Below are 23,524 nucleotides of genomic sequence, written 5' to 3'. Positions count from 1 at the left end.
CCGAGCAGCTCTGTCCCCGCTGTTCGCGCTGACTGAGGCGCTAAAGCCCAAAACCCGGCCGGCTGCTCAGCGTTATCCTCCTCCGAACCACCGAGGCTGCTACTCTCCGCGACCGCTGCCCTTTCCGCGTCGGACATGCGCTTGGCCACCGCCGCAGACGAGGCATACACAGCCTCACTAGCCGTCTCGGAGCTGCTTGGCTGCAAGCAGTGTGGCGGGGGCCACGGCCAGGAAGAGGTACCCAAGCGAGGGGCCGGCGGGCCGGGCGGGTGCCCCGGGGGAGGGGCCGGGCAGGCGGTTGGTAGGTTGGTACCCGGTCCATTTGCCGGGGCTGCCTGGTGGCTGTGCTGCTCCCCACTGTCTCACCCTGACAGCTTCGGAGAATGCCCCTCTAGGAGGGAGCCCCCTGAAGCGACAGCCCGGCAGAGGCATCTCCTGCTGGCTTGTGTCCGCTCAGGTGAAGGGACGGCCTGTGATGGATGGGTGGGGAGACGTTTTCCACCACGAGTCCCTGAGCAGAAACTGCTGAGGCTAGAGGAAACAGCTGTCTCGGTCATTTAAATGGAAGTCTCCAAACATAAATAACGTTGCCTTCTGAACAAGTCTCCACAAGTCAGAAACCTTACAAAGCTCTAGTCTCACGGTAGAACAGACTGGATTTTTTTTCTCCTCCTCAGAGTCTTGTCAAACCAGATTATTCAGTGACCCTCACTTCCTTTGCCTCCTACTTAAAAAAGAGAAAGAAAAAAATAATACATTTGAGTCCGTTAAAAGATGCTGTTGCCTAGAATAGGTATGTCCTGCCACCTCCGTGACATTACGCACATTTTCTCTTGTTTATTACCTTCCCTTTTGAATCTGAATTGGCCTTCAGAAAGAGCTAACTGTAACATTTTGTATGTTTACTAAGTAGTTGCAAATAGGGAACCATTTGAGTGTTACTAATATAATTTTAAATTTTGAACCTTTGAAAGGCTTTGATTCAGAAAGTAACAAGGACCAAAGTAGAGAAATAGTCATTAAAATTTGAAATCAGAATACTGTATTGCCTTAGTTCAAGAAATCAAAATACGAAGTAATTTCTTTGAAGCTTTGCCCACTAACATGGCTCAGTTTTAGCATTCATAGTATTTTAAATGGGATATACATTATGAGAATACTTGTATATTCATAGAAACTTAAATGAAGACAGTTTGTCTTGAAGGTTGTGTAACAGCAAATACTTTTTTTCTAGATTTTAACACTCATGGATATATAATATGCTCCTTGTTTGCAATTAATACAACAACCTTAAAAAAAGTGTCTTATAACTTGCTTTGGAAACTTGACCAAAGACAAACACTGTGAAGATGTTGAAATATCATTTACAGTTTCTGTTTGCAGCCATACAGATCTTTTTTCATTTTAAGAAGTGAACCCCAAATATTGTACCTAAATAGATTTGTTATTTCTGGTTATATTTGTGTTGCAGAATCCCGGTTCTTGCCCAGGTCTAGACTCTCTAAATATAGCCATGTAAAGTGGAAGGTAGAGAGATACATTTTAGCTTGCACATTGATTACCCATGGGATTGTGCCCTTGGGACTGTGTTCAGGAAACCAGGAAGCTTTGTATAGTTGTATTTAATTTTTAACACACCTAACATGTGAGAAGATAAATTGGGAAGCCATGCTTTATAGGGACAATTTACTTTACAAAAGAACTCTTTCAAATGGTAAACTTCCATAATGCTTTTATATTAACACTTTACTGGAATGAAACTCCTCACTAAAATATAGGGCACATTTAGGACCAAAGTCAGCCTTACAAATCTAGTATTGTACTTTGAGGTCGTGAGTGTTTATTTTTCTAGAATATAGTTTCGTGAAAGACCACATACTAAAAAATGAGGCACCTGAACTTTCTAAATTCCTTAGTCGAGTTAATGACAATTTTAAAGGCAATACTGGCATATTTTCTTATAGTAGGAATATTTCTTTATAACACTCTGGATTTCTTTATTTCTATATAAAATTTTTGAATATCAGAAGACTAGCACCCATCTATAGTCAATGATTCTTCTTGAGGAGCAGTGGGATGGAACTTTCACTTTTACACAGTATATCATTCCTTGTTGAAATGCTTCAAAAAACACATATTCCAATTAATATCAGTGTTGTAGTTATCAGTATTAAAACATCTGTACAGCTTTAAAATGTACCAGCTGCAGTGAGAAAAATATGATTCAAATAATATGAGTGTTTTTACTCTTTAAGTAGCTTTGCAAGTAGGTAGATGCCATAAACCAACAAATGCTTTCATATTGCATTTGTGGCAAATTGTTCATTCTTTCACTTACAGATATTCATATTACAGATAGATTCATAAATATATGTTTAACAAATGTCTAAAATCTCATTAGAACAGTACTTTCATACAGTGATACATACAGTGAATTATAGTCTTTCTGTGGCACTGTCAACATTGGCTAAGAATTTTCAGTGTGAAAGTTAGTGTGTTAGTATTATACAAGAATGATACTATGTCAGAGATTTGCAGCAATGTCCTGATAGTGGAAGCTGTTGCTATCTCTTTCAAAAATGCTGATTAGGAGGATTGTTGAAGAGAGGACTGTTAGTTCCCATGTTAGTGTTTTCCAGCCACACCTTCACCAAGAGCCAATGACGTTTATGCTGTGATTAACATCTACATCTGCTTTTCAAAAAGGCTACTTTTTGTTGTCAGTTCTGCTTCCTAGAATCTAGATTGGTCAAAATTTGATCATAGTCTATAATTCAGTTGCTTACAGATATAGATGAAGTCATTATTGAAGTAAACTTGAGGAAGTTATGAAATCCACTTAGTTTGGTTTATGATAACCCCATTGAAAACCTTCAGTGCCTTTTTTTTTATAAACACCTGTTAGAAAATAGGATACTAATTTGTCCTGTGACTAGCAAAAGCAGTGTTTCAAAAGTAAGATGTTCAGAAAATTGAAACTTTTAACCTTTTAGAAATCTAGAATACTATTGTATAATAATGGTGGTAACTAAAAGGACCTTTAAGGTATCAGAAAATCTAAGGGTCAAAAAAACACTACCTCTAGAATCAGACTTCTTGGCTGTTTTCAAGATAATTGTCACCTGCTTGCTTTCCCCAGAAGTTAGAACTTAATTTGTGTGTAATGAGAGGCTAGATGAAATCAGTGATCTGCTTCCTGCTACTATCTGGACTGGGATAAATTGTGATGCAATCTCATGGCTCATCAAGAGCACCCCAGGTCAACCCTCTGTCTCTCTTGGGCATGAAATTAAGTAAAAAAAGATCATATCATGTTCTTGTATCCTTCTCATATACCTAGTCTATTAACTAAGAGAGAGAGAAAGGTTATCTTTTGAATCCTGCCTCCAAATATAGGAGAACAAGTTGTGTGAAGTCTAGAACAACAGTTGCTATATTCCCTATTACATTAATCTTGATATTGTCCCTTTCTTTTTGAAAGTACTTGCTCTTTAAAACTCTGTCCATCTCCTACCCCTCCCCCATCTTTTCTTTCACTTCCTCTCTTCTCTCCTATCATTTCCCTTTCTGCTTTTACAGAATGGCACAAAACATCTCACAACCTCTTCAACTCAGTGGGAAATTGACCCTGGTAGCTTAAGGGTGAGCTTGGGTAAAATTCTATTTTACTTAGAACTAGCCTTAGGTAAAACATGAAATCATGTCAGAGACTCCCTCACTCCCCCTCCCCTCCCAGTTTTTCTATTCTTTTTTATAGATTCAGCTTTCTTGCTAGACTGGTACCTCAAGGAATGAATGTGATCTTACACTAAGAGGTTATTAGCATAGGGATCTATAATCCATTTCCAAAAATGTTTGGTTTTCCTTAATATCCTGTTTTAAAATGCATCATTTTTCACTTTAAAAGAATGTATTTCTACCCCTGGCTGATGTGACCCAGTGGATTGAATGCTGGCCTGTGAGCCAAAGGGTCTTGGGTTTGATTCCCAGTCAGGGCACATGCCTGGATTGTGGGCCAGGTCCTCAGTAGGGGGCACTTGAGAGGCAACCACACATTGATGTTTTTCTCCCTCCCTTCTCTCTAAACATAAATGAATAAAATCTTTAAAATAATAAAAATAAAAGAATATTTCTAAAGGAACAGGAAGAAAGAATTTGTCTGATGAAAGCAAGGAAGAGGGGAGATAGTGATACTGATATGGCCACTAAATCCCTACAGCTGTAGGAATGAACTTACAAGGATTTGAGAATTACATAGGACTATTGAGAAAGACCCTTGCCATACCTATAGGAAAATATTCTGTTTCTCAAGCATTATTAACTGTCTTAGAATTATAAAACTATTGTTTTATAATAGTTTGCTATATAAACTATACATTTGGTATAAAAAAACAAAAATAATACAATTCAGCATATTATTTAAGGCTTATGTGTAATCAATCTAGTCTCATTAAAAAACTTTGTATATGCTATCTACATGCTGCTAATGTATTTGTAGAATATGTCTTAGAAATAGAATTGGCAAGTTTTTTTTGCCCTCTCCTTACAAAGAGTAACATAATTATACATATTATGCACTTTGCTTTTTTTGCCCCCATATAATATATCTTGGAGATCTCTTAAAGCCAACCTGTATGGAACCACTTCATTTGTAAAGACTGCATGTTCTTATAGTCCGTTGATTTTCAACCTGTGTGCAAGAGGCACACTGGTGTGCCACAAGAATTTTTAAAACATGCAGTACCTGACTGTATAGTCACAGGCACTGACCTCTTGTCCCTTAGATTGTCAGATATCAGACAACAGTCAACACAACAATAGCTATCAGGTATGAATGAATCCAAATTATATCTATTTTTTGTCATAGCAGCAAAAAATACATATTTTTTTGTGTGCCACAGAATTTTAGCATTTAGTTTATGTGTGCCATGAAATGAAAAATACTGAAAATTGCTGTTCAGTCTATGGTCATACTAAACTGTATTTAAATAGTCTTCTGTTGATGAGCACTTAGGTTTCTATCTTGTTCTAATAAAACAATGTTACAGTGATTGTCCTTTTACATGTAATATTTCACATATGTAACCTATATGACTGTAAGTTAATGTTTAGGATGGAATTATTGATTCAAAGGGTATGTGACTTTTTCATTTTGATCATTATTGCAAATTGCCCTCCCTAGAAATTGTAGTCATTTATACTCCTTATGTATTTCTTGATCTTTTTTCCCACACTTCAAAATACTTCCATCAGAATTGTATAAAGAATGAATGATATTTTCTCCATGCCCTCTTCATAGCCTGTTATCAAACTTTTTGATTTTAAGCTATTTTTTAGGTGAAAAATGGTATCTTGGTATAGTTAAGTTGCAGTTGTTTCATTGTTATTTATTTTTTTTTAGCCATTTGTATCTCCTTTTCTTTGAATTGTCTGTGTTCTTTGTTCATTTTTCTATCAGGTTATTGGGGTTTTCTTATTGATTTGTAGGAGTCTTTATGTATTAAAAAAAATAGCCCTTTGATATATGAATTTCAAATATGTGTCTCCATTTTCTGTTTGCTTTTGACTTTGTATGCTTGTTTTTTCCCATGTGAAAGTATTTTTGCATCAAATTTATCAATCTTATATTTTATGACTTGGATTTTGAGACATTCTTTGGCCTATTTATTTCATGCATGTTTTCTACTGCAGTGGGGTTTTTTTAAAAATACATAGTTCTGATTTATTGTGGAGTAAAGTATGATTTAGAACTCAAACTTCATTTTTTTCTGAGTGGCTATCTAGTTGTCCCAAGATCATTTGTTGAATACTGTGCTCCATTTGACATGCCACCTTTTTATATACTAAAGTCCCAAGAGTAATGTCTCTTATTATAAAAGAATAATAAACTCTTGAAATGGATATTTTCTCCAAATGAATTTTGTTTAAATAAGATAGTAAAGGAATGAGAAGGGGTAAATGCTGATTTTTGCCTTAAAGTTTTACCCAGTATATTTTGTTTGAACTGTGTGTAATTAGATCAGAAATTCAGCAGTTAAAAAGGCTAATAGAGTCATCATTTTATATACATGGCTGCAGCTATACCAAGATGATATATTGAATAGCAGGAATGTGGATTTTTTCTTGCATTTACTGTAAGATTAAAATTAAGACACATCCAAAATCTGGTGAACTGTGTGCCTCCTCTAATGAAGTGTATGGTTGTTAGAACAATCCTGACTTCAATGTAAGTGTGGAATAACCAGATTAAGAAATCACTGACCTCCAATACAAGATTATTTGAATAATATTTCATATATATGTATTGTAATACATATATATTACAGATTCATTTGTCTAATATACCTTACTTTGAATCTAAATCCTGAGTTCTCTTAATAAAGATTCTCTTCAATTTTATCCTGCTTGCTTAATTTTTAAAACTCCATTCTGCTTGAAAGGTTTTCATTCACTTGGACCAAATTTCTTGAATTGCTGCCACATGTCCTTCTTTATCCACCCCCCCCCCCCTTTTTCTTTCTTTAAAAGGAAAGTGTCTGGTTTATATCATGAAGGACTTTTTGAAGCAGTATTGAGAGGGCAGAAATGCTATTTGTATGTAATTTTGTATATTATTTGTATCTAAGCAAGGGTTAATCTTAAAATGCTAAGAATTTTTAAGATACCAGGCTGAGGAGTCTCAAAAATAAAAAGGTTGAATTATTTTGATTTTGTTTCTATAAACGTACTGTATTTGGCGGGGCGGGGGGTGGCGCCGGGAATGGAAGTCTTAAGAGTAGATTTTTTGGTTTTTGGTAATCACACTACAGTGTCACTTAAGGTATAGAATTCTTGATTCCAGGTACAGAATTCTAGATGCACTATGTCAAAAAGCAGAAAACCATATATTTCTCAATTACTTAAACTTCCCTAAAATATGAGCAAGGTTGATGACATCTTATAAATAAAAAAACTTAATTTAAGGCTCACAACAAAGTTAATTTCTCTAAAATTGTTTTTTCAACCACAGAGAAAACATGTCCTAGAGTACTTTCTCTTCTGTAGATTTAAACAACTTTTTATTTGTTATAATATTTCTGTTATTATTGTGAACTGTTGATTATAGGTATCTTAAACTGAAAGAAGTATAATTAGTATTATATCTAGGTAGAGGTTACTGCTTTTTCATTTCCTGACAAGATGCACTGAAATTGATATTTCGGTTGGTTGTATTTTGGATGTACAAACACACTGGGCTGATTTTGTATCACTGACAGTCCACAGGGTTGGCTGCTATGTGCTGAACTTTCTGTTCTAGACATTTTGCCAAGTGCTTTATGCAAAACTCTGGTTTAAGTGAAACAGGTTTCATTGTTTTTAGTCAGAGTCATATTGTGAGCTGTTGTCAGCTATGTGATGCAAACAGAGGAGCTGGTATGTATATATGGCCGTGAAAACAAACCACCAAAACAAGCGTGTCTCTGTTCAGCTAGTTGTTTTCCCACCTCGTTCCTGTAGCCTCAGTTCATGTTGTTTACTGCTAGAGGCCTGAGATGGTGTAATTTTCTTTTCTAGGAACTTGGAATTAGAATTCCTCGACCACTAGGACACGGACCAAGCAGATTTATCCCAGAAAAGGAGGTATGTTGTTTGTGAAAGTAAATAGTGAACTGTGTGTTTTTAAGGAAAAGCTTTCTTGACCCACATCTTGGCATCTGAATAACTGTTAGTGAAAAACATGTTTTATGCAGAGTGGTCACAATTAATCATCATGCTTTGGCAGTGAGTCTGTGGGATTGGAAAGCTGTTGTAGTCATGTTGATTTCTAGTATTTCTAACACCCATATTTAATCAAGGAAAGGCAAGACTTGTTTTGACCAATAATAATCCGTCTGATTATATTTAGATGATATTTAGGTGTGTGCCCATAGCTGAGTTACTTGGTCTTAACCATCTCCACAGGTTGGCATCAATGCTTGACTGGATCTTTAATTTTAAGTATATAAATACTTTATACTTTGTTTACAGATTGTTTGCTTTAGTCAATTTTGGTTCTCCTTAAATTGAGAATAGGCATTGTTGTAAGGAAGGGCTTTAGTATCTGCTTGCAAGCATTGCAAGTTTGATAATCTAAATTTGCTTATCTGGATTCTGGCCAAATCTGCAAGCAGGCTATCTAGATGGCCTTTAATGTTTAGCCTTTGTTGTTTATTCCCTTCTACATAATATGTGACTGTTTATTCTTCTATCTGCTCCCAGTTGAGTTAAATTTGTAGAATTATAACCTTTCTATTCTATCAAGACAAATTTAGTCTGCTTCTAGATGACACAGAATGCTGTGCAAGCATATTTTCTTTAATGCTGATTTTCAGTACATAACCATGGTTTCCCTCTTTTATACAGATTCTTCAAGTTGGGAGTGAAGACGCACAGATGCATGCTTTATTTGCAGATTCTTTTGCTGCTTTGGGTCGTTTGGATAACATTACATTAGTGATGGTTTTTCACCCACAGTATCTGGAAAGTTTCTTAAAAACTCAACACTATCTACTGCAGATGGATGGGCCATTACCCCTACATTACCGGCACTACATCGGAATAATGGTTTGTGAACATTCAGTGAAGAATTCTGCCTGGTTACTTTATTAATCTTTTTAAGAGATGATTAATACTTTAAAAACAGGGATAGATACTTATATTGTGATTTCTACCTGGGTTTCTATTAGGTAGTATCTGTTTTTCCTTCTTATAAATAAGAATATTCTCAAGTATAACAGAAAAAGAAACATGTATTTACATACTTTTGAGAATAATAATAATAGAGTAATAGTAAGAGAATAAAGTAGAACAATATCTATTTCACTAATATAAATAGTTCACATTATATAAGTAGTGCTAGTCCTATTCAATTTGTAAATATCCCATCATTTTATGGTTGGCACCTTAAGTTTCTTCTTTTTTTTTTAATTTTTAAGATTTTATTATTTTTAGAGAAGGGAGGGAGATGAGAGAGAGAGAGAGAGAGAGAGAGAGAGAGAAACATCACTGTGAGTTTGCTGGGGTTATGGCCTGCAACCAGGCATGTACCCTGGCTGGGAATTGAACCTGGGACACTTTGGTTCCCAGCCCGCGTTCAATCCACTGAGCTACGCCAGCCAGGTAAGTTTTCTTCTAATCTGAGGTTTCTGAAAGTTGTATATAAATAAGGTTTCTAATGTGCAATACTTTTATCAAATATTTTGTTATTAAAATATTTCTGAGGTGCTTTCTATGGTATATGAATTTTTAAACTGTATGAAAACTTCATTTCTATAGTTTAGGAAAATTTGAAACTTAATTAGCTGTTTTGCACATTGTAAAGGAAAAGGATTTGTAATTCAAGATTTTATTATAGTTAGAATAATCTTTTTGTTTTCTCTTAAGGCTGCAGCAAGACATCAGTGCTCCTACTTAGTGAACCTCCATGTAAATGATTTCCTTCATGTTGGTGGGGACCCCAAGTGGCTTAATGGCTTAGAGAATGCTCCTCAAAAACTACAAAATTTAGGAGAACTCAACAAATTGTTAGCCCATAGACCTTGGCTTATTACCAAAGAACACATTGAGGTAAGTAATATATCTAGAGGACCATTAAATTTTTTTAATAGATTATTTTTAGAACAGTTTTAGGTTTACAGAAAAATGGCAGTTCCCATATTCTACCCTCTTAGCCTCCCCCTCCCACACACACAGCCAAGTTTTCCTATTATTAATAACTAGCATTATTAGTATGGTACACTTTTTATAATTAATGAATCAGTATTATTATGTTACTATTAACTAAAGTCTATTGTTTACATTAAGGTTCATTCTTTGAGTTGTATAGTTTTATGGGTTTTCACAAATGCATGTCAGGTATCCACCATAACAGTATCATACAGAACAGTCTCACTGCTCTAAAAGTCACATTCATTTCTTTCCCCTTCCCTTTAAACTCCTCCAGCTGATCTTTTTACTGTCTCTATAGTTTTGCCTATTCCAGAATGACATATACTTGGAATCATACAGTATATAGCTTTTTCAGACTGGCTTCTTACACTTCTCAGTATGTATTTTAGGTTCCTATGTGCCTTTAAATGGCTTGATAGCTCATTTATTTTTATTGCTGAGAAAATGGATTAATGTGTGCATGTATCACCCATTTGTTTATTTATTCACCTATTGGAGGACATCTTGGTTACTTCCAGTTTGGGTCAGTTATGAATAAAGCTGCTACAAACATTCATGTGCAGATTTTTTTTGTGGACCTAAGTTTTAAATTCAGTTGGGTAAATAACTAGGTATGCAATTCCTGGGTTGGATGGTAAGCCCATGTTTAGCTTTGTAAGAAACTGTCCTCCAAAGTGGCTGTACCAGTTTGCATTCCCACCAGCAGTTAATAAGCATTCCTGTTGCTCTACATCCTTGTCAGCATTTGGTGTTGTCAGTGTTTTGGATTTTAGCCATTCTGATAGCTGTGAAGTGGCCTCTTGTTTTATATCTTTTCACAATATCATCTTAAACTACTTCCTTTTGGTTCTATTTATTTAAAAAGATAATAGAATAAAAGTAGGTTGACATTCTCAAAAAGTATCTACCATGCAAGAGAAAGTCTTGAAAATACATCTTTTTGTTCTTATCTGTTTTATAGAACATTTTAGATAATGTTACATAATTGAAACATCAAGAAAAATAAGATTTGAATGTGATTAATACAATGTCTATTATATTGTGTAGTAATGAAAAATTATACAAGAATAGATAAGCAGAAGGGATACAGATTATAAAACTTTGAAGAATTGTAGACTTTACCTTGGTCATAATTTTGAAAATTTAATTTGATTTAGGAATATTCAGAGTCAAGTGTTTAGACCACTGTCTTAAAAATTCTTGAGGAGGCCTGATAATAAAGGAATTTTCACATATAGGCATATTTTATACAGTAGCTTCCCCTTTAAACACAAATTATATTTGGTTTGAAACTTTGAAGAACATAGTTAATCCATTCATAATCTAATATGTGAAATATGGCAACTGTTTTTAATATGCTTTTACTGAAAAATGAACTCTGTTATATTTTTAAATCAGGATTTCAGAAAATCAAAAATGATGATGTGTCATTACAAGATTATGTAAGCTCTACTGGTGAATACATGTTCATAAAAATTAGAAATTCTGGGTTCTATGTGTCTCAAATTATTTTATATAAGGTTTTGTATAATGACTAATTTTGTTTTCAGTAGATTAAATACCAAGACGAACTATATAGTTTCACCAACACCATACCCCAGTATAAAATATCTCATTTTTTCCCCCCTAAGCAACTTTTAAAAGCTGAAGAGCACAGCTGGTCCCTTGCAGAACTGGTACATGCAGTAGTTCTCCTCACACACTATCATTCTCTTGCCTCGTTCACATTTGGCTGTGGAATCAGTCCAGAAATTCATTGTGATGGTGGCCACACATTCAGACCTCCTTCTGTTAGTAACTACTGCATCTGTGACATTACGAATGGCAATCACAATGTGGAAGAGAATCAGGTCACCTCAGCAGGAAATGTTTCAGTAAGTATCTATTTGTTACAGGATTGTCATAAGGCTAATCACAATAATTGCTCTTTTATTATTTTTTAATTGGTCACTATATCTGGTTCATTCAGCATGTATTTATTGAGTTTGTTAGATGTCCGGCACCACTCTAGTACTAAGGATATACACAATTATAAGACTTTCTAGGAAGTTATACTTGAGTAATTTTAGGATCAGGAGCTATCAGATATGCCCCATCAGAGCCAGCTACTACTAGGATGGCTACTGTATGGGAGTGGGGGTGCTGAGATAGTGCTAGTGGTGGCAGTAACTTCCTACATGCCAATCACATCCCTTTCTTCCCTTTTGCACAAAAGAGACTGGCTTCTTAATTGCGTATCTTTTTAGAAGATTTAATTATTCTTGTCAGGGAAGTTTCTCCTTTTAAATTCTTATTCATGTTTAACTTGATACAAATAATATAAAAGCAATGTAATTTTATTAAAATGCTTTCACCTCTATTCCTTCTTTTCTGGCTTTTATATTTCTCAGAACAAGTTGAATTTTACTTCCTGTATACAATGAGTCAAAATTCCCTCTGCATTCTTTTGCAATAGAGTGTAAAGGTTTATTTTATGTTTCCAAAAAGAAATCAGAAACAGCATCATAGCCTTCTGCATACTTTTCACAGATTTTTCTCAGTTGTATTATTCCTTTGAAACAGATTTGGATGGGTTGAATTGCCTTTAATATAAATTTGACTGTGGGCAAGTTATCTAGCCTCTATGCACTTCTGTTCTTTCATGTCTAATTAAAGGTCAATACAAGGTTATTGTGAGGTTTAAATAAAACATCTCTAGGCAGCTTCAACCTGAGTCTTGGCTTCTTGCCTTTCTCCCTGAACATGAGCTTCAGCACCCACTCCAGCTTCTCTACAAACTACTGGACCCTGGGCTCTTCAGGCCCAGCCACTGGGACCAGTCGGCCAGCAGCACAACCAGCATCTATGCAGATGCTTGGTGCTCGGGCTCCTGGATCTTGATGTTCTACTCCACCAGCATGCAGGGCAGCTGGGAATCTGGGGGCCTGGGCTGCAGGGATGGCTGGGGATCTGGTAGGCATAGCAGACATCCAGAGCGAGAAGGAAACTATGCAATGCCTGCACAACCACCTGGCCTCCTACCTGGAGGGGGTGAGAAGCCTAGAGGCTGATAATCAGAGATTGGGAAGGAGAATCCAGGGACACCTGGACAAGAAGGGACTCTAAGTCAGAAACTGGGGGCATTATTTCAAGACTGTCGAGGACCTGAGGGCTCAGATCTTTGCAAATTCTGTGGACGTGCCCTCATCATTCTGCGATTGATATTGCCCCATCTGGCCTCACATTCAGAGTCAAGTATGAGACAGAGCTGGCCATGCGCCAGTCTTTGGAGAATGACATCAATGGGCTCTGAAAGGTCACTGATGACACACATATCACTTGGCTGCAGCTGGAGACAGAGATTGAGGCTCTCAAGGAGGAGCTGCTACTTCATGAAGAACCACGAAGAGGAAGTAAATGGTCTATAAAACCAGATTGCCAACTCTGGGTTGACCATGGAGTTGGATGTCCCCAAATCTCAGGACCTCAGCAAGATCATGGTAGATATCCGGGCCCAGTATGACAAGCTGACTTGGAAGAACTGAGAGGAGCTAGACAAGTACTGGCCCTAGCAGACTGAGGAGAGTGCTACAGTGGTCACCCTCACAGACCACTGAGATAGGAGCTGCTGAGAGGATACTCACACAGTGAGACATAAGGTCCAGTCCTTCGAGATTGATCCTAGACTCATGAGAAATCTGAAGGCCAGTTTGGAGAACTGCCTGAAGGAGATGGAGCCACACTATGCCACACAGATGGAACAGCTCAATGGGATCTTGCTGCACCTGGAGTCAGAGCTGGCCCAGATCTGGGCAGAGGGGCAGTGCCAGGCACAAGAGAATGAGGCCCTGCTGAACATCAAGGTCAGGTTGGAAGAAGGGAGGATTTTGATCTGTTGACGCCTTGGACAACAGCCACTCCTTACAAACCATCCAAAAGACCACCTCCCACAGGACTGTGGGCTGCAAAATGGTGTCTGAGGTCAATACCCCTGAAATTCTGAGGCATTAGAGGCAGAGGTGGGTACCCTTTGGAGGGTCAGGAGGCCACTAAAAAGTTCAGAGATCATTGAACATCAAAAGAAAAGAAAAATATCTCTAAAGAGGTAAAAGGCCTATTACAGCACTTGGTATTTATCAGATGCTAAATAGAGAGTAGCAATTACATACCATGAGATCAGCACATGAAGGAAAATCATTTTCCCAAGGTTGGTCAATGTGCTGTGCTGGACAAGGCCCAAGACCATCATTTTCACCCTCTTGAGCTAGTGGGGTTCATGTTATAGGTCTGCATGTGGCCACTGATCACTTGTCAAAGCTTAGAGATTATGAGATGATCTGAGGGAGAGTAATGTCAGTTGCTAGGATGCTTGGAATTATATTGTCGTCCTTCCCCACTTTTGATATAGTACAAGACTAAAGAAAAAGTACTTGATTGTTTTTAGTCATCCTTCTATTAAATAATAAAGAACAGAAAAATTTTCTCTACTGGATAAGCTCCCTATTTTCAGGTGTTGAATTGGCTACTTTTGGAAGTTTTATGGCCCACACTGATGAGACTTGACAGTAATCTGATGTAGCTTATTCTTCAGGTACATGTCAGATACAAATGGTAAAAATAATAATAATAATAATAATTCCCTCATACAATATTAACATTTTAACATTAAAATGAAATATCTTTACTTTTTTTTACACTACTGACAACTTTAACAGATTTTTCAAGGAGCAAAAGAAATACACTTTATTTCCTTTCCTCTTATTTCTATCAAGAATTATCTCACCTAAGAATTTAAGAATTACTTAAAATTTGAACAGTGTTATTTGTAGAGGAAAATGGGTAAACAAAATAGGTAAATTTACATAATGAGGGATATGTGAGTTGACAGAGATCTTGAAATTAAAAAACAATACTGGGTCGTCTCTTAAATTTCAGCCCCATTTTAATTTTTGTTTGGCTGCTGATCCTGTCTCAGTGAATAATTATACAGATGTATGCATGCACCAGAAAAACCATCAGTACATCATAGAAACACCATGAAATTCCCACCATGAAATTTTGAAAGAAAGTACTTAGTTACAGGGAGGGCACTTTGGTGTAAATGTTAGGGTCATGTGAAAATATAAAATACAAATAATATACCATTTCTCTTAATATAGAATTATTCTGACAGTCTGTAACACAGTGATTGTGGTGCACACAATCCTGGCACAGTAGATATTTCTTGAATATCTGCTATGTGTCAGCACCATGCAAAGTTCTAATATATACTAATAAACAGCTCCCCTGCCCTTATAAAGGTTTGGTCTTAGGGAAGCAGACATTAAACCAGTACCATGCAATAACAATTACAAACACAAACGTGGTTGGCTTTCTGAGGAAAGAGCAGAGTGCTATTGAGACTAGTTAGGGTGGCTGGTTGGGACTGGGGACTCTGGAGGAGCATGTAACGACCTGACACCTGAAGGACTAATGGTGTAGCCAGGAAGAGAGTGGAAGAGGAGGGGGAAGAACATTCCTAGCAAAGAAATTTATAAAGGGAACAACTGTTTGTGGTATTTGAAGACTGTGATTTTAAAATTTTAAGGTGTTCTTACTATATCTAGTTGATAAGATAAATTTCCACAGATTTGATCCAGTTTCATAGTAAGGAAGCAGCAGGGTAGAGAAGTATAAATTGTTTGGCTAGTTCAAGGACCACTTGGCAGGTCATCTGTGTTCAGACCTGGCATTACAAATGTGCCACTGCTGTAGTCATATCAGCAAGTGACAGCTGCCAGCCCCATTTGCAGAGGTCAAGTGTATGTCTCCCAGACCTATAAAGACATGTTTCATTCTTAATTGGTAAATTGGAAAGAAAGAGCTGATCACTGTAATTAACTATGATGGACATGTGTTGACAATGTGCACAATGTACACAACTGATGCAAAACCACTTATACTTGGTGTGTCTTGTTTAAACTACATACGTAGAAGTTAACTTTGAAATACTCAGTTCTGTTTTTAAATTGACAATAAATTCTAACTTTGAAACAGCATTAATAGTAATGAGATTATTTTCTAAGGTAAAAACAGATCGTGTTCTTAAAATAACTTTTATATTTTAAAACCTGCATATCTATGTGTAATAGGCCAAAACCAATTTTTATTTATTATATATATTAAATTATAAGATTTATTTTCTTACATTCTGTTGAAATCTAAATTCTTATGAGGTAGCCTTAAATGAAATTCGTAAGTTTCATCTTTAAGACATGTAACTTAATTGTATTTCTCTCAGGTAAGTGATTCCTTCTTTGAGGTTGAAGCCCTCATGGAAAAGATTAGGCAATTACAGGAATGTCAGAGATGAAGAAGAGGCAAGTCAGGAGAGATGGCTTCACGTTTTGAGATAGAAAAAAGATAGAGAGCATGTTTGTTTTCTCTTCAGGTAAAAATAACTGTTACGTACCATAAATTTCTCTAGCTTACAAAAAATAGACCAATTTTTAATTGAAAATTGTAAAAGTTTTTAAACATCATCTAAATATCTCTTCTGTAATCTCTTTTTAGAGAGACTATGGCATAGTTGTTCCTACTTACGATAAAGCAGGCAACCTGGAAAGGCAGTTACAGTGAAAATAGCTCTAGGGCTAGGAGAAAGGACATTTGGAAAAAATCTAATTTGTATACAGGCAAACCTCAGAGACATTGCGGGTTTTCTGTTCCAGACCACTGCAGGTAAAGCAAGCTTCACAACATAAGCCACAGTACTTTTGTAGGTGGAGGGTCTTGTTCTCAATTTGTAAAAAAAAACAAAACAAAATAAAACAAAAAAACACCTGGAAATGCAATACAATGAGGTAAGTCTCTAAATGGAGGTTGGATGTTAGTTTTTCCTTGAGGAAAAGTTTTGTTTCTATTTACTTGAAACTATAATCTCATCAACTCCTAAATATAAAGATTGTTCAGAAAGGCTTAGAACAGTGCAGGAAACAGTGTAAAAATGCTGATACCACACACACCTCTTTCCTTTAGTCACCATTTCTACAATCTTTTGAACTGTTAGAGAAATAAGATATATTATAGGACATTAACATTCAAAAAAAACCATCCAAGTGCAAAGTTTTAGAGCATAGCTGATTTTGTTATCAACATAAAGATTATCCAAAGGGTGTTCATGCTTGGGTATATACTTAAGTAGGACCTAATATCTGTAAATTGGAATGGAGACAGAGAATGAGTTTGAATGAAAAGCATAAAAATTTAACCACAAGTATTTGTTAATAATAGAGAATCTACTTTTATTATACTCAATTTACTGGTAAGTAAGCTATTTCTCTTTATGGTTTTAAGACTATCTTAGTTGATATTGCCTACTCAGGGTCAAAGAAAGGATTATTCTATTTTTATTTGTCATATGTAAAACGAATTTTAACTAGCATCCTGTTTTCGGAAAGTTTTCAGTGGCTTTTTAAATTATTTCAGATGATGAAGAAAGTGACACCAGCAAGAGATATAGCTCTCACTTTGAGGATACTAGTTATGGCTATAAGGATTTCTCTAGACACGGGATGCACGTTCCAACATTTCGAGTCAGGTAAATCACATGTTGTATGCACATGGACCGGTTTGAAATAACTCAGTTTGACTTAAAATAAGAGCCACTTGGATTTGAGAGCTATAAAATGTGCAGAAAGAAGTCACTTTTCTATATATAGTCAGTTCCCTTAGGTATATTTATTGTATTGTTGAAGGTGTATTTATTGTATTGTTAAAGTTCATAAATCAGTAGCTCAGAATTCAGAACACATTTACCCATAAAACAAAATGATAATGGTGATTGGGTTCCCAGATGATGCATTTAAAAGCTCACTTAAAGTTCTAATATTACTAAATAATAAATAATAGTTGTATTTGAACGTAGCTAGCATTTATAGCATTGGTTTTTGTACCCCTCTCCTATTGATCCTCAGTGTTAAAGTGAGATGATTTATGCCCTGATATGCACCAGGTCTGAGGGACAAGAAAATGTCCTCAGCATATCATGCATTATATGTGGGTGGAGGGAAAAGGATAAGAAAATCAGAGGTGAAACATAGGTTTAAATACAGATATCACAGTAAAATACAGCATGACAATTACAGTGTTCCAGTTCCCTTTAAAATACAAACTGAATGCTATTTGAAGCTATGAGAATTTTTGAGGGTTTCAAATTTAAACCTTAGGATTCACATAAATATTATTCCAAAATTTCTTAACATGTGTCTCTTGGAGTGAATAAAGTTAGTGATGTAGGGAATAGAATTATTGTTGGTGGTCCAGTTTCCTTAGCTTCCAAATTATTAACTTTTAAATACACAGTAAATGTCCCCAGGACATTTCTATATACAATGAATCCATGGACACTTAAGGACCTGGTGGTCCTCCAGGATACCAGGCTCCTTCTCTGTCTTTGTTTTGCAGATGATACTGTGCTAAGTGATTTGCAAACACACATCAGAAGTGACAGTAGCTGTATCCTTTAGTACAAGGGTGTCAAACTCATTTTCACCAGGGGCCACACCAGCCTCTCAGTTGCCTTCAAAGGGCTGAATGTAATTCAACTCCTTAACAGTTAAGGAGTAGTTACATTTATACAGCCCTAAAATTATTTGGGCCCTTTGAAGGCAACCACAAGGCTGGTGTGACCCCTGGTGAAGATGAGTTTGACACCTCTGCTTTAGTAACAGAATAAAAGTTGACAGTCATCAGTTAATTAGCAAATGGATTTATCTATTGTGTTCTAGTTTTGTAAGACTGCTTTGAATCCATCATTAGAAGTATACTGTAGCTTAAAGGTATTTTTAAAACAATCTGTGGTATAAGTATTTAATTTAGGTAGGTAAATATTGAAGTCAGATGAGTTAATATTTCCAGCTTTTCCAATTATTGTAAAGGACCTGTGTTAAGTAATAACTACTTTACCAGAATTATGAAAATATTTGAGAACTGTAAGATTTTATTTCTTTGCTCAAGGAACTAAGATTATTTAAGGGAACAAAAATAGACACAAAAGGTTATAGAATATTTCTACTTGATAGTGAAATTGTCATGAAATAAATTAGAATTGAAGAAATTGTGAGGGCTGGAAATTGTATGAAGGGAGATTAGGAATTGAGATAGTTGATATGATCCAAAAGTATGGGTATCATAAACAGGGCAATAATTGAGCTTAGGTTTAAAGGTTATAGTGAGGGAGAAATCATAAAGAAACTGGCTGGGCTCCTGAGAGCTGTAAGCAGTGTTCCTACTTCCGACTAGTGGGAAATTAGTTTAAATTGCTCAGGTTTGTAGGTTTTGACCAGAGAGTAATTACATAAATCAAATAGGTGTTTTTAGGAAAGGTATATGGAAGCAACATAGAGTGGGGGCTTATAAAATTTCATTTGAAGTAGAAAGAAGGAAGCAGGAGAGTTAATGTGGGAGAAATTAAATGAGGAGACTTAGTTAATAGAGCTAGAGTCAGAAGAAGGAGCAGGAGGAAAGGAACGAGGGATGGATGTGTTGAAACAAAAATTGAGAACTATTTAAATGGGTGCAGTAATGGAAAAGGAGAAGTGGGCTCTGAGATGGTCACCTCTGGATGCTGAGTGAGGAGACAGAGAGAAAAAGCTGAAAACAGTGGTCTGTATGTAAGGGGAAGAGAATCCATTGGTTTTTAAACTTGCTGAGTTATAAAGGAATTTTTTGTATTTTATAGTATAGAAATTGAAAATATCTGACTGGAAGCTGGGAGCTAGGAATGTACTAGAACAGCAGTGGATTTCAACTGATAGCCAAACTCCCCTGCAGAGTAGTAGGCATAAAACTATACTGGCCACATTTTAATTATTCACATTCTCTTCTCTGTATTTAGGACTATTGCTGGGAAGACCATGGTTATTCTTTGGTAAATCGCCTTTATCCAGATGTGGGACAGTTGATTGATGAAAAATTTCACATTGCTTACAATCTCACTTATAATACGATGGCAATGCACAAAGATGTTGATACCTCAATGCTCAGACGGGCTATTTGGAACTATATTCACTGCATGTTTGGAATAAGGTTAGTCTGTTTCTTCTGTTTATAAAGAAGTATTTTCAATTGGACTAAATTATCCAGGTACTTGGAAACATATACTCGCAGACACAGAAACTTGAAATAATTCCCTCTCCAGGAGCTTTTTTTAAAAATTGTTTTATTACCTTTTAATCTTATTGTGGAATCTAATGAACAAACAGATTGAATTAATAAGGAAAATGGGAACAGACTCATAGATGGAGAGCAGGATGACAGTCAGTGGTGGGGGTGTAGTTAGGGGGTAGAGGAATTGAGCAAAAAAGAAAAAGGACTTATGGTCATGGACAACAGTGTGGTGATTGCTGGGAGGTGGTAAGGAGGTATAAGGGGACTAAAAGGTAATGTAAAAAAAAATCCAGTAACTTATTTTATGCTTATGCTTCAGAGAACCAATTTATTACAGCTTGATCTGTTTCCTAGCTAGGCAGGGAGGAGAGTTAGGGACATTGACAATATGCTTCCAGAGAAGGGAGGGCGGGTGGGCAAGCAAGCTGGTCCTAAATCATAGAGGAAAAGAGATAAAGTTTGTATTGAACAGCTTTGGTATCTTTTCTCTTTGTATCATCTTCTGTTTCCTGACACAACTAATAGTTAGTTCTACCTTCTTTGAACTTAGTACTCTTATTGTATCCCTCTGGCTATACTCACGCTCCTTCTGAAGCTGCTCTTGACTCCCATGATACTTCATCAAAATGCAAAACTTTCATGTCCTGTTAGGTATTCAGCCACATTATTATGTTATATAGGAGTGCAGCCATTGTATACCACCTTCTAACATAAGCACACAAACTCCATGCCACAGTACTTTGATTATTTTAAGCTGTAAAGTCAGACTCAGTCTTGCTATTTATCAGTAGTCAGGCTATTGACTTCAGCCTCCAATGGTTAGGACCAGCTTTGCAAGAACTTTCATCCTTTTCCACTGAAAACCAAATGGGAGATTTAAGCCCTTGGATGTTCTAGAAATCATCACCCAGGGGGTTGGAACAGATAGTAGTGCCTTTTAAGCCAAGATGGTCAAGCAGAACAGTGTCTCCTAAGTGTGATAGACACTGTGAGGCCCTCTGTAGACCATCCTCTCCTCTGGGATGCCTTACCCCTGTTTTTTAATTCATTTGAACTTAGAACTTTGTGGAAAGTGAGAAAAATAATTCTAATTATTTTCATTTACACAGGTGGACTGCAAATTATATCATGTAATAGTACCAATATTAAACATTATTGTCTGATTAATTTCTTAATTTCAGCAATATTCATAAACTCTGTTTCCAGAATATGTTTGTTGGTATGGTTATTTATTTATAACTGTAAATATGTACTGTTGCTTGGGCGCTGGCAATTTTCTTGTTCATCTCCCTAACTTTTCTGTTTCTTATCTCCTTATACTCACTCATCCACTCACATTTAAATGTGGCAAAGTTGTTAGCTTGGGGGGACAGCTGCCTACACAAAGCAGGAGAAGGGGTATAGCATTTACTAGTGATGTCTGTACTTCTGTAAGAAGTAAACAGATTATACATTGAAAATAGAATTCTCATTTTGTCTTTTTAACAGATATGATGACTATGACTATGGTGAAATTAACCAGCTATTGGATCGAAGCTTTAAAGTTTATATCAAAACTATTGTTTGCACTCCTGAAAAGGTTACTAAAAGAATGTATGATAGCTTCTGGAGGCAGTTCAAGCACTCTGAGAAGGTATGCACTTATTGTGGCTTGCTTACTCTGTAATTTAGCAGTGATTCTTAGTCTCCACCTAATCTAAAGCATCTCAGACCTTTCCGTCACCTCTGCCAATCCAGAATACATTCCAGCATGGCTGTCTCAGATGCCTCTGGGGAGAGAACCTCATGATGCTAGAGTAAAGGAGTAAAGACAGGGAGAACAGGCGGTCTAGCCCATCTTCAAAGTGTTGGCATGGCTATCATTACTTAAGAGGAAGAAGACTGTTTTATAAGATCTCTTTCAAATTGTTTTTAGATAGAAATATCTGGTCTGGTCTTTGATTCATCTCTATAGAAATTATTGAATGATGATTTGGCAGGGGAAATTGGTATTCTAATAAAGACTGTCTATATTTTCTGAAATATAACAAACCTCCAAGAAGAGATATGGTCAAACATAAATATAAGCTGAAACATCTGCTCAAAAAGAACATCAAATAGCTTTTGTTTTGAGAAATTGGTATTCTGTTCAATAAACCCAAGATTTCTAAGTTATTCAGTGACACACTGAAAATGTACTTGATTTTTGGTGTTTGTTTATGAGATGCACTGAAAAACTGATTGTAAATGATTATAACACTGCTTTAAATGATGTTGTGTTTTACATGCAGGTTCACGTTAATCTGCTTCTTATAGAAGCTAGGATGCAAGCAGAACTGCTTTATGCTCTGAGAGCCATTACCCGCTATATGACCTGATGCCTTCCCTCCATTAAAGATGATGGAATGATCTACAAGGGGGAGGTCCTAAGCCCCCAGGACCAATGGTAGATTAAAGAATTCAAATACATTGTGCCATGATTCCTTTAGTTTCTGCTATTTTACTGTGGAAATACCACTGTTGGCACGAGCAGTGAATGCTTGGCAGCTTCAAGTTTAGAGCTGTGAAGAAGGGTTGCCATTCACAGTATTTTGCTTTTTGAAGAATATGATGCTGTACAACTGTTTTTAATACAGCAAATAGTAACTCCAAATCCTGTTGCTTTTATGTTAAATAAGATAACAAGAATTGGAGCATGCAAAGAATGGGACTTGGATAATGACATAAGCTTTTTTACATAAAGAATTTCAGATCTTGGTGCTGCTATTCCTGCTGGTGGAATGAATAGAGAGGCTGTTTCAGTTAAGCTATTAGTAATAAAAGTGAACACTGCTACTATCTGAGCCTACATACATAATTCGTGTGGTTTCAAATTAGACTTGCACATGTTAATTTTGTTGCATCTAAAAAAGCATAGAATTATTACTTATAGCTCAGCAAAGACCATTTTGAAGGTAACAGTTCAGTTCTGTCATTATAGTTGTTTTTTAAATTCGGTTATTGGAAGACACTGAATTACAGTGTCATTCTTAAAGATTTTCTTCAAAAAGCAGTCTTACGTGAAAATGTGTAAATTATAAGAAAAGCTGGCTATCTCTTAATACGCTGCTTCCCAAGATTCTCTGACACTGGAGGGCAGCTATCTTGTGCAGTATTTTTGTTGCCAGCACGGAAGTTGCGGGAACTGTTGCTGTAGACTGCTGCACAGTCCCAGGTGCATTCTGCTCCTGCCCACCTCATTGTCCCCACTTTAAAGATTGTGCACTCCTTAAATAATAAAGCTGGAAAATATTTTTAGTAAGGTTACCAAATTTGATTTACAAAAATGGTAACTTTGAAATTCAAACTGGTTCAAAAAATGTATTAAGTACTTTGTATTCTGGAAGCGTGAATTGCTTTTGAAGTCTGTCAGTATTATTGGTATTTTTCAATAAAGAATAAATTTTCTCCAATTTTATTTGTGTCTTAATCTCTTTTTTAAATTTTTTTTTAAAACAAGGTTTTTTGTAGGTTTTTAAAATATTTTTATTTATTTATTTTTAGGGAGGGAGGGAGAGAGAGAGAGAAAGAGAGAGGGAGAAACATCAATGTGCGGTTGCTGGGGGTTATGGCCTGCAACCCAGGAATGTACCCTGGCTGGGAATCGAACCTGGGACACTCCCAGCCCGCGCTCAATCCACTGAGCTACGCCAGCCAGGGCTTGTGTCTTAATCTCTTTAAAAAGCCATGA

The 23,524-nt window shown here is 36.3% G+C and overlaps 1 protein-coding gene and 1 long non-coding RNA gene across 2 annotated transcripts; both read left to right on the top strand.

Moving 5' to 3' along the window:
- Window positions 1-23,246, top strand: SESN1 (sestrin 1). Its single transcript, XM_036022601.1, is given in 12 exon segments — window positions 1-237; window positions 7,555-7,620; window positions 8,383-8,583; window positions 9,403-9,585; window positions 11,319-11,561; window positions 15,947-16,069; window positions 16,072-16,096; window positions 17,134-17,245; window positions 18,846-18,921; window positions 19,544-19,734; window positions 21,304-21,448; window positions 22,086-23,246. Coding segments are annotated over 12 exon segments (1,554 nt in total). The 5' UTR covers window positions 1-135; the 3' UTR covers window positions 22,173-23,246.
- Window positions 8,590-9,220, top strand: LOC118500299. The gene is made up of 2 exons (XR_004902861.1): window positions 8,590-8,926; window positions 9,139-9,220. It is a non-coding gene; the product is annotated as an uncharacterized LOC118500299 (long non-coding RNA).
- Window positions 23,247-23,524: the final 278 nt, after the last annotated feature.

This window comes from Phyllostomus discolor, chromosome 4 (genome assembly GCF_004126475.2).
Source record: "Phyllostomus discolor isolate MPI-MPIP mPhyDis1 chromosome 4, mPhyDis1.pri.v3, whole genome shotgun sequence".
Lineage (NCBI taxonomy): Eukaryota > Metazoa > Chordata > Mammalia > Chiroptera > Phyllostomidae > Phyllostomus > Phyllostomus discolor.
This window is presented reverse-complemented; position numbering and strand designations above follow the sequence as displayed.